Source organism: Mytilus trossulus, chromosome 1 (assembly GCF_036588685.1).
Source record: "Mytilus trossulus isolate FHL-02 chromosome 1, PNRI_Mtr1.1.1.hap1, whole genome shotgun sequence".
Lineage (NCBI taxonomy): Eukaryota > Metazoa > Mollusca > Bivalvia > Mytilida > Mytilidae > Mytilus > Mytilus trossulus.
In genome coordinates, this window is record NC_086373.1 from 33,721,977 (window position 1) to 33,739,579 (window position 17,603).

General features: G+C 30.8%; 1 protein-coding gene across 1 annotated transcript; it reads right to left on the minus strand.

Annotated features, from left to right (window-relative positions):
* Positions 1-272: 272 nt before the first annotated feature.
* On the minus strand, positions 273-17,586 carry LOC134722244 (radial spoke head 10 homolog B-like). Its single transcript, XM_063585857.1, has 19 exons — positions 17,316-17,586; positions 16,366-16,441; positions 15,175-15,243; positions 14,460-14,518; positions 13,757-13,871; positions 13,095-13,301; positions 12,605-12,781; positions 11,955-12,096; positions 11,113-11,231; positions 9,816-10,002; positions 9,129-9,240; positions 7,692-7,771; positions 6,937-7,031; positions 5,838-5,891; positions 5,159-5,269; positions 3,901-4,200; positions 2,274-2,349; positions 1,347-1,499; positions 273-610 (listed from the first exon to the last, which is right to left on the minus strand). The coding sequence occupies exons 1-19, from the start codon at positions 17,537-17,539 to the stop codon at positions 390-392; spliced, it is 2,577 nt and encodes an 858-aa protein (XP_063441927.1). The 5' UTR covers positions 17,540-17,586; the 3' UTR covers positions 273-389.
* Positions 17,587-17,603: the final 17 nt, after the last annotated feature.

Consider the following 17,603-nt stretch of genomic DNA (forward strand, 5'->3'; position numbering starts at 1 on the left):
ACATAAATCTTTCCTGTCCAGTACATTGATATCATGCCCATTGGTCACCATTTTACAGCAAATTACTATCAGTGGTAATGTTAGTAGTCTTAACCTATTCAATACATTATATTGAAAATGCCATCAGTCTGAAGGCAAACAGTAGTTCTCCTTATAGTTATAAATTAGTAACAATCAGTTATAATGCTTTTCAGAAATGCCACCAACTTGGAGGGGAGCATTTTGGTGAAGAAAGCAATAAAAAAACAAAACAAAAAATTATTTTCTATTTGTTTACACCATATTTATCAATATATCAATTTTCTTGGAAAATTGTCAGTTCACTCTCATCTTAATAAATTTTCGCAATAAAAAAAAATATCACAGACAAAGCAGATTTGATGAGAAAGTTAAGCTTCAGCTTCTAACTGTTCAGCTTTAATCCTTTCCCTAGCTTCATTTATTCTCCTAGTTTCTGACATCTGTTTCAGAAGATTAAACTTTTCAGCAGCAGGGAAGAATTTTCTGACAAAAAAGATGTGTATCTGATGTGTCCAGAAATTGAATTGTCTTGTAGCCTCATCTAATTCATCCTCCTCCTCTTCTGGTGGTTCTATAATGTCAACTATTCCTGTAAAAAGCAATTCAAAAAATATTAAATTTAGAAATAAATCTTGAAAAAAGTTCAGTGAACTATATTTGTAAAATTTGTTTTAACTGAAGATACTGTTAATTTTCTTTAAGCAAAATTAAGTAAAATATACCATATACTGTGGATTCATTGGATACCAATTTTTGTGGGTTTTCATGGTTACATGTAAATCGTGTATGTTTAACAAAATTCAAATTTCTCTAAAGTTGAAACCGTACTTTGGCAGATCCACAAAATAACATATCCACAAAAATGCAAGGTTTCCACAATCCACAAAAATTAATGAATCCACAGTATACAATAAAATTGTTACTGTTCTGCAGAACCCAGTTAATCTACTACTTTTGCTGTTAATCACACACTCAACAAAAATGAGGAAAAAAATCAATAAAAATATTCCTTTCAATACTATCTTTTGATTGTAAAAAGCTTCTGTCCAAGTTTGGTACAAATCCAGTATAGTTTTAGAAAGTTATTAAAATTTCAAAACTTTTAACCACAGAGTAAATATTTGTGGCCGCCGCTGCCAACAGAATGTAGGATTGCTTTGTCCTGCTTTTTCGACTAAAGTCGAAGGCTCGACAAAAAAATATAAAATTAGAGACTACTTTATATCCTACTAATTTTTGATTTTCTCAAGAAACTGTCAACATTTAATAGTAAACACTGTATAAAATATATACTTCTTGGGAAAAAAAATGCTGAAGATGTATACCTGTTTTTAAATCGCCTTCTTCATCAGCCTCAGTCTGACCCCCAATAGTATGTGCACCCATAGAGACGCTGCTCTGCATCAGAACTAGTCCATCCTCTGTGTTGTTGGTACTCATAAATGAACCATTCTTCTGTGGATCCATTGAAGGTTCACCTGTATGAAGAAAAGACATTTGAGTTGGTTTTCCCGTTTGAATGGTTTTACACTAGTAATTTTGGGGCCCTTTATAGCTTGTTGTTCGGTGTGAGCCAAGGTTCCGTGTTGAAGGCCATACTTTAACCTATAATGGTTTACTTTTAAATTGTTATTTGGATGGAGAGTTGTCTCATTGGCACTCACACCACATCTTCCTATATCTATTTGAGATCACTCTGTCTTTCTAGAAGTTGGAAAACAAATGAAGTCCATTTTTTGTCATACAGACTAACTGGTCTATTTATTTGCCTGCAGACAGAACTACTTTACTTACATTATACTTTTCCTCGTGGACTAAAGGAAACCCAGTTTGTTTGCTCTCAGACTTACTCCTGTCTTTTCTACCTTGCAAAATAGCTGTTCAATTCTTTTGCTTGAAAATTAACTCATCTTACTAGTCTTTTATTTGTGCAAAGTTTATGAAAATTTTCTTGACTTCAAGGAAAATGAATTTAATTTTGCAAAATTAGCAAAAAAAAATAAGAATGAAATAGCAAGACACACAATGTTTTTTAAACATAGAAGCAGTTTTGCCAGATGCCAGATAAATCAAAATGTTGCTTTAAATGTATGTAAATGTAACTCTGTCAAAACTCATATCTAATTCTCCAATAAGTGTGAGTAGCATAGAAAAAGAAAATTGGTTAATGTATGCAGGAACAAATAAATGCTTTAAAACTCCTCTCACATAGTTTCAGGAATTAGAACTTATTAATGTTTAAATAATCTAACCTTTGACTGACTGTCTACTGGTAGCCCCTCCTCCATTTTCTGACACACCTGTGACATTAGACAACGACTGTTGTACCTAAAAAATAAATTACAATTCAATTACATAGAAAATATAGTTTTTTCGGTTGATTGATGATTTTATGAAATTGTTATCATTATTTGAATCAAATTACTATTTGTAAACAACTTGTTTTGTTGGCAGATGTATATGTTTTTCTAAGTCGCAAATAATTTATTTCTGAAAATATTAATCTTAAATATCTTTTAAAAAGGTCTTTTTATAAGTTAATTTTCCCAATAATAATCTGCAAAGACAGATAATTGTATATAATATTAAAGTACATTGCAAACATATACATATATATGTCTAAGGGTACCCTAATGCTGCTGCTCTTATCTATAACGATATACTAAAATATACTTTTCAATCCTAATAACTGAATGTTCTTATTTTCTATACCCTTTCATTATCTTTTTATTACTTTATCTTAATGGAACATCACTAAAGATCGAATCATTTAATATAACATCTGACATCATAAAGTATGTAATTTTCACAAGAATCAAATATATGGCATACCTAAGAAATTACAATTTTTAAAGTGCCAGTCTGCCTAAGAATCAGGCAGTGGTGAAAACATGACCAAAAAACCCCACCCAATTTGACATTGATTTCAGTTCATAAAATGTAGTTATGCACAAAAATTACATTCATTTCTGTTTTCTGTTCTGGTAATAGAAGATACAATTTGGTTGAAATGCACTAGAAATTAACGAATAAGGGGAGATAACTCTGTAATTTGCTATAATTTGCTATCATTCTAACCAATTTTATAACAAAGTTATTTGATATTACCAGACACACACAAACGAAAGACCAATTATTTTTAACTCAGGAGGATGGTAAGTATTAAATAGCATGATTAGCTCGGTGGTTTTTTTCTGATCATGTTTTTGATTTTTACCTAAATTGCCTGATTCTTACAAAGACTGGCACTTAACTTATATAACCAGAGAAGGTGGAGGGAACTACAAGTATAACTTTATTCTTTGACCTCTTCAAGTTTATAATTAAAAATTAAACGGAAAATTCCATAATTCAAAAACAAAATCAATACAAACATAAAGCAAAACCACAATGAAGTCAAACTTATAACAAAAAATAAGTAATTTATAAAAGATATTGCTGTTTTTATAGATCTAGTAACACATAATTATTGCTTTTCATTTTTGCCTTCAATAGTTGTGAAAAGGGCAACAACTCCAAAAGTCTAATAATTAATGATAAAAATCTAAGGAAGTAGGTAGATCTCGACAATATGGCCATGTTCAACCTTTCAAATGTTCTGCATACTGTATGGTTATCTAGATATAAGACAAATACTGCTTTACCACTGTTTTTTAAGCAATGTGGCTTTTGTTTTTACCTATTGGAAAAAAACACTATCTCCATCCAAAATTTCCTAAGGATTATTAAGATTAGTTAAATTGGACCAGTATTTTCAGCGGAGCAAAATGTTCAATAGTTTTAAACTTTAAAAAAGACACAAATTGTTGGGAAAAGCTGTCAGGTGAGCAAAAAATTAATTAGAAACCAACCACAAATATAAAGTTAAATATGGCTTACCCCATCTGGTTTAGGATCAAGTGTTTTTGTTGTTCCATCGACAGAAGATACAGCTCTGGTTGGTGACACTGATTCTGGAGATCCTGTCCCCTGGTGGGGTGTCCCTGGGGCTTGTGACTCACCCCCATCTAAACCAACCTGACTGGTCATTCTTGATGGAGACTGGGGTATAGAGTACATACTCTGGTCTGGTGTTATCGCTGTACTAGGTCTTGGTGTTGTAGGATCCTTTACAACAGCTTCAGTACTAAATACTACAGCACAACCAATCAAAGCTTCAAAAAACTCTAAAAAGGTCATCTGAAAAAATAAAGGTATGTAGATTCAGAAAGAGTAAAAATTCTGTGAACAATTCAAGATCAAGAATTGTAACTATAGCACTGATTTACAAATTTAATATGTTCAATTTATATAGATTTATATTTATATTTAAGAGTAGTCTATTGGTAAGCGATGAACAATCCAGTAGAGCATAAAGCCATTTAATTTTATTCTGGATTTTATTTAAAAAGCTGCAGATCTAAAGAATTCTTTAATTAAGGCTGTTAGTTTTCACGTTTGAATTGTTTTACATTATCATTTCGGGGCCTTTTATAGCTGACTATGTGGTATGGGCTTTGCTCATTGTTGAAGGCTGTACAGTGACCTATAGTTGTTAATTTCTGTGTCATTTTGGTCTTTTGTGGAGAGTTGTCTCATTGGCAATCATACCATGTCTTCTTTTTTTATATTCCAAAGTTTAGTATAATTTCTCATTTCATTCACATCTATTGCCCATCCCTATTTGTTTTCATATATGTTTCTTTACAATGTATCAACACACTTCATACTGTGGCTTCATAAATATTTGTTGGATACCAATTTTCATGGATTTCATGGGTACAGAGAAACCACGAATTCAAATATTCAACGAATTGCAATTTGCCTTAAGAAATATATGCAGACTTTGCCAAAACCACGAAATTAAATATCTACGAATATGCAAGATTTCCTCAAACCACGAAAATTGATACCCACGAAATTAAATGAATTCACAGTAATTCTATTGGATATGTTCTTCCAAAAGTGTAGGGAAATATTATTATTTGATGAAGCATTTTTACTTGGTGATTTTTTTTGTTCATTTTCTCTTTTAGCAAATCATGTGAATACTTCATACATAGTTGTTTTGTGCTTATTATCTCAGCAATATTCTTGCTGTGTTGAAATAAATTTGGAAACAAACCTTGAGCCCTAAATTACTAATGTGAAAACAAACCTCAAGTTCTAGATTACAACAGCCTTCTTCATCACTAACATTGGGATCATCTGATGTTAATACTTGTATAATGGCTTTAGGTGTCAAATCATTGTTTATCAACTTAAATTCCTGAAAATTGTAAACAAGTAAATATTGGTTAAATAGCATTAGAATAGGTGTCAAATCATTGCTTATCAACTTAAATTCCTGAAAATTGTAAACAAGTAAATATTGGTAAAATAGCATTACAATAGGTGTCAAATCATTGCTTATCACATGAAAAGTGTAAACAAGTAAAAATTGATACAATTTACTGTTGGCTGTTAAATATCATCTTAATTACCAATTAAATATAGAAAATATTTGGTAACGGCACAATTTCAGTTATGTAATAAGCAATTTATTTGTCCCGCACATTTAACTGCATAATAATTCAATATGATTATACATCAATGGATACAGAAAAAAAGATTAAATTTAATTAAGTAGATTTGAAACAGAACCTGTCAAAATAAGATACTTAAAATATTTTATTCCAAAACTTTAATAGACTGATGAACTGTTCTATAATTAGACTATGACATCATATCAAGATACAAACTCTAATAGAAAAAAAGCTTTTGAATGAAATAACACATTGTATGTAAAAATTGGTCAGGTATTTTCATTTCTCGTTCAATATACCTGACAAACTCACCTTTAACATGTACAAGAACTGTCTCATCTTTAAAACTGGTTCCTTGGGAGCATACTACAATGATATTACCGTAATACAGTAATTAAATATAATGGCATTTAAACTCATTGAAATATCAAAATATAACAATTTCTATATGAACCATAGTCTAGAACCACTAGTGTTTGAAATACTGTGCATTCTTTTTATTTGTGGATACCTATGTTTCATGGATTGAAGAAAATTTGTATTTCTGTGAATATTAAAATAGAGAATGGAAATGGGGAATGTGTCAAAGAGACAACAACCCGACCAAATAAAAAAACAACAGCAGAAGGTCACCAACAGGTCTTCAATGTAGCGAAAAATATTTTTGTTGCTTTTCAGAAGTCTTTAGATAATTTAAACTTAATTAAACATCTCAACTCAGGTGTACATGAACCCATGATAACCACAAAAATTGGTATCCCCAAATATTGATAAATTCACATTATTAAAGGCTTTTTAAATTGATTTTTTTTAAATATGAGTCAGAGTCTTTAAAATTCACCAGGCCATCATGTTTTATCAATTTTATATAAAAAAAATAATATTCTGTTAATTTGATTTACTAGTATGTTTAAGACTGCAATAACATTTTTACATTAATATAATAAATTTTAATTTTTATTAAGTTTTAGATTCCACACATGGTGGCGAGATAAACTTAAATTTTATTACCAACCGTGCAAGGGCTTCATAGCCAGTCAAGGTCATTAAACATACCTGTAGTAGTAAATTTATTTAATGCAATATCTCTTTTTTTGTTCAAATTGACTGATTTACATTGGTATGATACACGAAAGCCAAAGAATGCAATGCAAAAAAAGAGCAATTTTCTGAAAAATCAAATGTTAATAAATATACAAACTTACTAGATAATTTCTAAAAGAATAAAATTTATAATCCAATAATTCACTAGGTCAAATCTGACTACTAAAAATGGAGTTTTCATTCCATTTTAATTAAAATATCAAATGTATAGTGAGATCCTGCTGAGAAATATAAAGACATAAGTGTTTAGAACATAAATAAAATTACGCTTAAGTGCTCTTGTACTGAGATTTATCCTTGTTTTTACCTTTCTTGGTTCAGATATAGACTGATAAACTTCATAAGCTTGGTCCATATGTACCAAGGCATTTGTAGCTCTTCTGGTCTCATAATAAAACTGACCTAAAATGGAACAAAAAAAATAAATAAATTAATATAAACAGAATAAGTCTGCACTCTTGTAAAAAAGTTTAAACTAGGATCACTAATTTCCAATTTTCAGATGACCTTGACATTGGAAATCAAAGAAGGTTAAGTGTTAATCAATTGTATACAAACTTTGCAAATGTTTGTTAAAAAAACAATATTGTTTTCAACTGGTTAACTACATACAGGACCATTGACCCTATTTCAACTCTTGATATCTAACCTATCATCTGATTCTCATGGTGATCTTGTCTATTTAGTTGAAGATTTGCAACTGGGCATTGACATGATCAAACAAAACATAATAAATCATAAACAAAAGTGCAAATTATAGTTGATCCAGTATTACAAGACAGATAATAAAAACTTTTTTACTATAATATAGTATATAATCTTCTGTATAGCTTTCTTACAAGGGCAGTTAAAGAAAAAAAGGTCTTTGGAGGTCTTTGAATGTAATATCTATTTTCAGTTTATTTTATTGGGTACTATTTTTTAAATGCCCTACAACACACAGAAATTCACATAATTGTGCCATAAAACACTCAAAGAACGTCACACATAGGTTAATATATTTTCATGACTGAAATTATTTAGAAATGAATGAACCATGTTTTAAATCCTGTATGTACATACCTTGAACATTACAAGCATTTCTAAGCATCATATCTGATATCAATTTGGACATGCACCAAGCTAAAATTGGAGTTGTTCCTCTGAAATTAAAAAATAATAAATACATTGTAGAACAAGTTTATAAAAGGAATATTAGTGCACCTTTATTAAAATTCAATAAAAAAAATTTGTTATTCTTGATAAATAAACACAATAAGAATGTGTTCATGGTTATAGAATGCACTACTAGCACTATCATTTTCTATGTTCACCTGCCCCTGAAATTGGGTTAAAAACTCTTGTTTGGTATTAAAATTAGAAAGATCATATCATAGGGAACATGTGTACTAATTTTCAAGTTGATTGGACTTCAACTTCATCAAAAACTACCGTGACCAAAAACTTTAACCTGAAGTGGGACAGACGGAAGGAACAAACGAATGGAGGAACAAACGAATGGAGGAACAAACGAATGGACGCACAGACCAGAAATCATAATGCCGTAAATGGGGCATAACAGATCAGAATCAACAAGTGAAACTGCGAGTTACTGCTTACTGATGATACCCCCCCGCAAGTGGATAATATTAATAGTGTAAAAATATGCAAGTGTTCAGTAAACAGGAAGTTGTCGAGTGATGAATCTGAAAACACATCACACGGTAGAGCTGACTTATATAAATCCTGAAACCAAATTTCAGAAATCCTTGTATTGTAGTTCCTGAGAAAAATGTGACGAAAATTTTCAACTTGGCTATCATGTGTAAAATCATACAAGTGTTCGGTAAACAGGAAGTTGTCAAGTGATCAATCTGAAAACGCATCACACAGTATAGCTGACTTAGATAAACCCTGAAACCAAATTTCAGAAATCCTTGTATTGTAGTTCCTGAGAAAAATGTGACGAAAAATATTCATGGGACGGACTGACTGACGGAAGGACAGACAGAGGTAAAACAGTATACCCCCCTTTTTAAAGCAGGGGTATAATAATCAGATTAAACAAACACATGTGATTCATACTAAATTGATTGTTGAAGGAATTTGATATACCTTCAATAGTGTAAGATAGATAATAACACAAGTAATCTCTACCTCCTACACATCCATATCTTTTTCATCACAAGCATAGGCCATGAACAAAACCAACCAAAATTTGTATTTTAGGGTACATTGTTCATGTTAATTTTAAATTCTAGACACTTGAAAAGGATCGAATGAAAAAAAACACTATACACAGGGGCAGATCCAGCCATTTTAAAAAGGAGGGGGGGGGGGTCCTAACCCGAACAAAGGGGTGGTTCCAATTACATGTCCCCATTCAAATGCATTGATCGTCCAAAAAAAAGGGGGGTTCCAACCCCCAGAACCCTTCCCCTGGATCCGTGCCTGATACATATTAATCATGTTGAGTGTGTATATCAGTATACATGTTGGACAAAAATAGTGTATACTTACTCATGTTCTTCTTGGTACAAATGAAATGCTATCACAATCAGATCATTGAAGAACTGTCTCTGAAGTATTCTCTCATAAGGATTATGTATTGTGTAAATAGCTTTGTCGTTTGCTGTTAAAAAAAATCATCAATTCAATAAAAAATATGTAAAAAATTTAAAATTTGATCTTTTTAGTGTATGTATTTGGGTGATTGTTGGTTTCTTTACTAGTATGCTGATTTGTTTCCGTAATCATCAAAGGGCCTTAAATGCTGACTGGCATGAAGAGGATAGGTGAGGTGAGGTGATGCTGCTTTGTACAGACAATGTATAAAAAAAACTAAGGTTTCAACTCCCTCAGTCAAAGTTGTTCTTAGATGGATTGACTATTTCATTAGGTTATTGTGGTCATATAGGTCTTCAATTGTTTCAGTTTGTATAAATTCTGGGGACTATAAATATTTTGCTTTGAGCGTTCCTGATGAAAGTAAGTCCCGACAACTGTTTCTGATATATGAAATTTATACAATGTGTTGTTTTTATTTTTTACAGAACTGATTGATGGAGAATAACAACCTTTCTTATTATTTTTTGTATGCACTTACTTTTTTAATAACAAATTATTCTTAAATGTCTAGACTTCTGCTTATTGCTAAGATTGTTGTTATTATAAAGTTGAAATGATAAAATAAATCTAATTAATTACCCAGCCATCTATCCATATCCATTAGTGTCTTCTCTAAGTGATGTAGTTTACAGTCCTTCAACAGTCTCCAAAACTGCATCTTATTCATGATGTATGTATTATCAGAGTTGTCATCATGGCCTAGACAGCTATAATAATTGTAAATCTTCCTCAGGTGAGTGATGTGTCTCATTATCACAAATAACACCTGAAAAAATCGTAGTCAGGTCGTAAGAACAGCGTAATGAGGACGGCAAGTTCTTCATTTGAATATGATTTATTCATGTTTTTAATAATGTCTGTTTTACTTTTCTTACTGTTTATTTGCATATTGCTCACAACCGTGTTTATCTGTTCTACTTATAATCTTCGTGTAAAAATAAGTCGAGAAGTAAATTCAGCAATGTATCTGATTTTAGATAAACAAGATCTTACTATGTGTCTCATTATCAAAAATAACACCTGAAAAAATCACATTTCAGAACTTTCACCTATTAGTTAAAAGAGGCAACTATTTGATTAATTGATTATTGTTTAACACACTTCAACACACTTGGGTTCCATTATCATGGCGACAATTTTTAATTAACAATGGAAGCTGGAGTACCTCCGTGTTGACATGCTACATGTAGAAATTATTGTAGAAGAGCTACAAGAGTAATACAGCCACAAATGCAAATACTTAACTTTGATATTTATTCTTATGTTATTTGCCTTTGTTGTGTAAAGAAAATGTCATTAAATCTGAAATCATTGCGGCAAATTTCAATTGATGATAGAAGCTAGAGTACCTTAATGTTGACAGACTAGGGATGAGTATGAATTAAAACATGTTCATTGATTTCACTTGTTAAATTTAAGTCAGCCAAATAGCACTGAAAGATGGTAATGTTATTTTGCATATTGTTATGCGTTTACTTTTCTACATTGGCTAGAGGTATAGGGGTAGGGTTGAGATCTCACAAACAGGTTTAACCCGCCGCATTTTTGCGCCTGTCACAAATCAGGAGCCTCTGTTCTTTGTTAGTCTTGTATTATTTCAATTTTAGTTTATTGTGTACAATTAGGAAATTAGTATGGCGTTCATTATCACAGAACTAGTATATACATATTTGTTAAGGGGCCAGCTGAAGGACGCCTCTGGGTGCGGGAATTTCTCACTACATTGAAGACCTGTTGGTGACCTTCTGCTGTTGTTTTTTTCTTTGGTCGGGTTGTTGTCTCTTTGACACATTCCCCATTCCCATTCTCAATTTTATAATATAATAGTATCATTGATACTGTAAAAGATGGATTTTGTGTTTGTTTAATCTCTCACCTGGTTCCCTTCTTCCTCTCTGTCTGTTTCAGTAAACTCACTCAATAAATGTTCTATATCTAACTGGAAACTAGGAGTAGCTGTATTTCTACTCTCATTACTATGTACTGACACGTTATCTAAAAAAAACAATTAAACACAGGTCATTATTATACTTTTAAAGCTATCAAGACACATGTTAACTATACAAAGAGAAATAACTCTGTATAAAAGCATAAAAGTTATAATTCATATGTCCATGGTTATAAACTGTATCACAATTTTTTTCTTCATGAAACTATAAACTATTTAACCGATAAGCAATATAATCATATCACTAGTTATTTTTTTCTATAATAAAAGATTACCCTAACATAAATTACAATATTTTTTATTAGGTTTGAAAGTATAGGAAAAACATTAAAAAAAAAATCTCAAAGAATGGCTTGATATCAAGAGACAGCAGAGCTTAAGATACCATTTTGATTGTTTTTTCAGAAATATTTTTTTTAGGTATTCCATTTTGTTGACCCTTAAACCCAGATATTTTTTTTACAAAATATTCAGTTTTAGTCAAATTTAAAATATATTTACTGAATTATCTCCCCCTTATAGATTTCTTACAGAGCACATGTTAAAATGGATTTAATATTATGTAAAACTCAATTTCCACTGACAAACTACAATAAAACTAACTATTTGGTAGGTATTTTATATTGATGGCCTTGAAATCTAAAATATAACATAATTTTCTACAAAAAAAGTTATTTCTAGTAAAATTTAAATATGTTTTTAACGAATTATCTCCCCCTAATAAATTTCTTCTAGAAAGTCATACATGTCCAAGCTACAATAAAACTAACCATTAGGAAGTGGTGTTCTTGTTCTAATCATTGATATATCAGGTGTTGTGGTACCATCCATAGTAAAGTCAGGATATTCTACGATATGATCTCTCTCAAACATTCCTTCATATATTCTACCATTCTTAAACGTGAATTTTCCCTGAAAGAAATAATATGCTTGCATAAAACCTGAAAATTCATTTAATTCACAGTTGTAAAAAAATAAATATTAATCAAATTAAAAAAAACTAGATTGATACAAAAGACTTAGAAATATATCTCTCTCTTTAGATTTTGAATATTTAATGCAAGAAATATATTTAATCATGCCAGAATATATATGTATATGTTTAGACGAGTTGTATATATATATGTTATAAATGCAACTCTTCAATCTATATATATGTATATATATCCTTTGTCACAAATTTTGCATTTTTTTTGTGTCGACTAATGCGTTTGGAAAAGGCATCTTAGTTGTCTTATTCATATGTCATTTTAAATATTAAAATATGTGTAAATTAAATAATATGGTGACTAACAGATCTTAACTGGTTGACAGCCTGAAACTAAAGCTTTCATTGTTAAAAGCTGCAGACTTCTAATTTCAATGTTTTACTGCACTAATGTGTAGATCTTCAGTAGAATATATAATTTACATATATTACCTTTCCATGCTTCATGTTGTTTTTCCAGCCTCCTTCAAACTTAGCTCCATTAGCATAGAAAAAGATACCAAACCCATGTCTGAGACCGTTGACAAACTCTCCATCATACATGTTACGTAATGGATACTGAGATCCTAGCTTTCTCCTTAACATCCAGATATGCTGTCCCATTCCATGCTAAAAAATAATTGGAAAATTTAACAAATAAATAATGAATCCTAATAGTTAGAGTTTCCATCTTCCAATATATAGTTTTTCAAAACAATACCAACGTTTCATAAATTATAATTTATTTTAATATTTTCTAATTGGTTAGAAATTGTGATATCTATGTACTTATTGTTTTATAATGTTCTTTCTCTGGTTGTTCCATCATTATGTTTTTATCAACAAAATGAATGACTTTATTTTAATCATCAATATTATATACAATAAATCTAAAAACTAAATCCATGACCAAAGGGAGATAATTCAATTTCTATTTCTTTACCTGAATACCATTCTCCCAGTTTCCTGTGTAAATTTGATCCTTATCTATCCATTTCATGGTACCTTCTCCATGGCGGCAATTATTGAACCACATTCCTTGATAAGCATTCCCAGATGCATACTGCCGTGCTCCCCAGCCATGTTTTACATTGTTCACCCAATCACCATCGTAAAAAGATTTGCCTTCAGAATCATAATCCATTTTACCCTGCAAAAAATATTTATAAACATGTTACTTTTATTAACATAACTGGAAAATGAGTTGGTATGAGTTAAAAGCTGTATTATTTTAATTTCTTTGATGATGCTTCTGTTTAATCTTGCTCAAACTCTTTTAAGTTATTTTTCTCCTGCTATCATGATGGGTAATTTTTTGCTATACTTGTTCAAAAGTCGCCTACACTTCAAACTAGCATGTTGTGTAAAACAGTGCTGATTGATGATTTATATGGTCTTTGATCGTGTTAAGCAGGTGGATATTTAAAGAAATCTATTTGAGGGATTGAAAAAAGGTCGCATATAGCAGTTGGTCACTTAATACAGGGGGCATTTTAGACAAATTGACTGTATTTGTGTTATGTTTGAAAAATTAAAGTCATTATGAGACACAATTTCCTGCTTTGGTGTCTAACAAATAATGTTATACTGTCACACTTTGTGTACCTTTCCATGCCTTTGACCAAGACACCATTCACCAGTATAGGACATCTTGTTATTTTTAGCCCTGAATGTTCCAGTTCCATGTCTTTTACCATTTAACACATCTCCTTCATATGTACTGAAATAATAAACATAAAACAATGAAATAACAGAACTGGATAAACACAAGATCTTAATTCAAAACAAAAATATCTGCTTTTTCTAGGTTACTACCATTTTTCAACATTAAGATCTAGTATTGGTCTTTTCAATGGTTTAGATTTTAGTTGTGTATTTTTCAAAGAAAGAGACAGTAGATGCTAATTTTCGGTAAAAAAATTAGAAACAAAATAGTATTTCATAATTGGCAATATGCATGGATTGAAGAAAATTTTTTACAATAAACTTTCTACTCTTCCAGTGAGCCTCAGTGGTCTAAGGAGTCAAACAACTGTATCACAAGCCTTTCAACACTGAGGTTATGGGTTCAAATCCTGAATGTTAAAGGTGCCCTAGACTCCAATCTAAATTGATTAGAACTGACAGTTTCCTCCATAAAGAACCTGACTGCCATGAAATATCCCACTAGTCCTGAAAGTGGCACTAAACATTAATCAATCAATCTACTCTTTGTCACCAACAATTAAAATTATGCTCATTATGCTTTTTTCAATTATTTCAAACATCAAGTTTAAACCATATTGAATATATCATTAAGATTTTGTACCTTCCATCTTTCCATCTATATAGACCTTTACCAGTAACTTGGTTGTGTGTGAATTCTCCCTGAAACAAACCTTATTATTAATTCTAGAAACGTAAAGAAAATATAAAAACAAAATATTGTTTTGTTAACTGTGATATTCTAAAATTTTAAAATCATATATTAAATACATATCTGAAAATATTCTTAGAAACTCCAATGTTTTGAAACTTTAAAAATTGGGCTGAAGTAATTTTTTTTGGTTCATTCCAAAATTTCACAATTAAAATATTTCTATTGCTGTATGATAATATCAGTGTAGGACACACTCTGCATTCCTGTTTTCTACTCTTTTGTCAGAATGTTGTCTCTTTGACATATTCCCCATTTCCATTCTCAATTTTATTCAAGGAGGTATTAATTAGTAAAATAAGAAACTAGAATTTCAATAGAAAGAACATGCATTGCAAACAAGGCTGGATTTGGCACTCACACCACATCTTCCTATATCTATGGAGAAATAAATAGAAGAACAATTTTGTATACGTTGAATGTCAATGCAAACAGTCACATGCATGGGTTACCATAATATTAATCTGCATGTACACATCAAGACTAGAAAATACATAATTCACAAAAATATGTATACACAAAAATAATCCCACTTTGTATGCTTTTTATATTTTTTTAATCATGACATGAAATCACAACATTAGAATTAAACTGAAGTTCTACTCACATCATATTCAAGTCCATCACTCCAAGTATAAGTACCTTTTCCATGCATACATCCTTCAACAAACTGACCCTAAAAAAATAATAAAGATACATTGTAAATACATTGTTTGTAAACTATTTAACACACACAACAAACTTTAGCCTGCTTTGTAGGGAAATTGAAATCAGCAATTGAATAAACTTTTGGTATCCACATGCCTGAATACTATAGATGTTAGAACATATCCTTTCTCTCCAACTCTTCACCACTTTATGTTTACCTACATGTGTTTTTTTTTATACCAGTTCTTCATTAGCCATTATATTGAAATGCATTGAACTTTTTAATGAAACCTGGGTTAAAATCTACCATATAAACATGTACATGTCAGGGTTCTCCCTAAGGAATTTTGAAGAAGAGTCCATGGACTCATCATTTTTAGCCATGAGGAGTCCAACAGCAAGAAGAAAATATTTTATTGCACTATAATTTAATATTTTAATCTCCATTTCCTAACAGAGCAATTACATGACATTAAATTCAGATCACTTTTAAAACTTTTGCTATAAAATGATGATTTTGTGTTTAACTATGTTCAGTTTATACAAAAATATTTCAATCTTGATGCATCTGTGGACTCACCAGTTTTGAAAATGGTGAGTCCAGACAGATTTTGATGAGTCCAAGACTCCTGGACTTGCCTTAGTTAGAACCCAGACATGTACAGTGTTACCTACTAATAATTACATTACATGTATATTTCATTATAATACATTATTTTGACTGGCTAACAGCAATCTCAAGTCATTTTGAAATGAACCACCACGATGACATCAACTTCAACAAAAAGGTCTACCAGTAAAGTGGTAAACAAAACTAAAATTTGATAGAAATCTTGTATTTTCTGATCCTGGCAAAAAAGAATGTAATTATAAGTATTGAATGCTTCTTTTATAAAAGTGAAGATGTGGTATGGTTGCCAATGCTACAACTGTCTACAAGAGACCCAAATGACACAGACATTTAGTTATTCTATAGGGTTGTAACAGCGTTGACCATTTGCATATTCAAATTTAAAATGTGCACACGGCCACAAAATGGGCTTCAGTTACCGCAATTACATCCCAATAAATTAATGAAAAAAAGCATTCAGTTCTTAAATATGTACATTTATCAGGTTCCTTATCATCACAATTCTTTTTTATTACATACCTTATAAACATGTCCACCAGTGTAATAAGCTACTGCTTCTCCATGGTACATTCCCTTTACCTTCTCTCCATCAAAACTGAAAACAAAAAATACATAAATTAATATAAAAAAAACTTTAAATGAAAAAATAAGTTGTCCATGTTTTAAATGGCTAAGATTTACTCTTAAACATGTTAAAGAATGGATTGAACTTTCTTGTATACAAAAAACTTATTTATTGATATTGAATTATTGACTTCCCAGACACTTTAATTCTTATTTGCCGATATTGACCTCAACTATGAAATCTCTTACTATAACTTTAGCCACTGCACAGCGCAAATGCAAGGGAAAACTGTAAGTCGTGATGAAAGAATATAAAGAAACATGATCTAAAAAGGTAAATTGTAATGGCAGATACATGTACTTTTAAAGAACAAACTTAATACGGCAAATAATTTAACAGCTGAACTTTTTATGGATTAATTTTCAACAAATTGGAAGACATGGAAAATTTCAAAAAGAATGTCAAGGATCTTTGAATTTACTTGTCAGTCACATTTTCGAAGTGCTGTTTTTATTGTTTTCATATATATAAATGTCCGATCCAGTAAAATTCAATAACAAAATTGAAAGTTAATTAAATTCGGATTCAAAGTTTCATTCAATATGAAATTTTTTTTACTGGATGACTGAAATGTAAACTAAACTGTGTGAACCACTTGCACTTTAATTTTTAAAGTCTGATGTAAAACTGAAATACCTTCACCTTTTTAGTGTATTTTTATCAGTTTTTTGTTAAACAAGATAACTTTTTATTGTAGAAAAGGGGAGATAATTTGCATAGTAACCAGGAATATCACATTGCAAATCATATTTTAGATGACTTTCACATTACAAACGAATAAAATTGTTGCATAAATAGTTAATGAACTTATATAGCGAAGCTTCCATATACTACAATCAATAACCTTTCAATAATCAGTTCCGACAAGACTGGTTCGTCATAAACAGGTTCGGGGGTAGGCTCTTTTGGAGGAGGTTCCTGGAGCTGTTCTTCAAAAGGTGTTGATTCAGTTCCATTTATGGTGGATTCAGCTTTGTTTTCTGGCTCAGATAGACAGTCTTCGCTCTTCTTTGCGCTTCTTTTCTCCCCATCTTTCCCCTTTTTTGTCTTAGAATCTTTCGTTGACATGTTGATCGGAAGTGGCAAGGTAAACACACAAGTTACGCAGTGAAGGATGAAACTAATAATTTTT

Coding starts and splice junctions, on each gene's coding strand:
- LOC134722244 (XM_063585857.1), bottom strand. CDS start 17,539: ATGTCAACGAAAGATTCTAAGACAAAAAAGGGGAAAGATGGGGAGAAA. Junction 16,442..17,315: donor TCGGAACTGATTATTGAAAG/GTTATTGATTGT, acceptor TTTTGTTTTCAG/TTTTGATGGAGAGAAGGTAA. Junction 13,872..14,459: donor TATAGATGGAAAGATGGAAG/GTACAAAATCTT, acceptor TTATTATTTCAG/TACATATGAAGGAGATGTGT.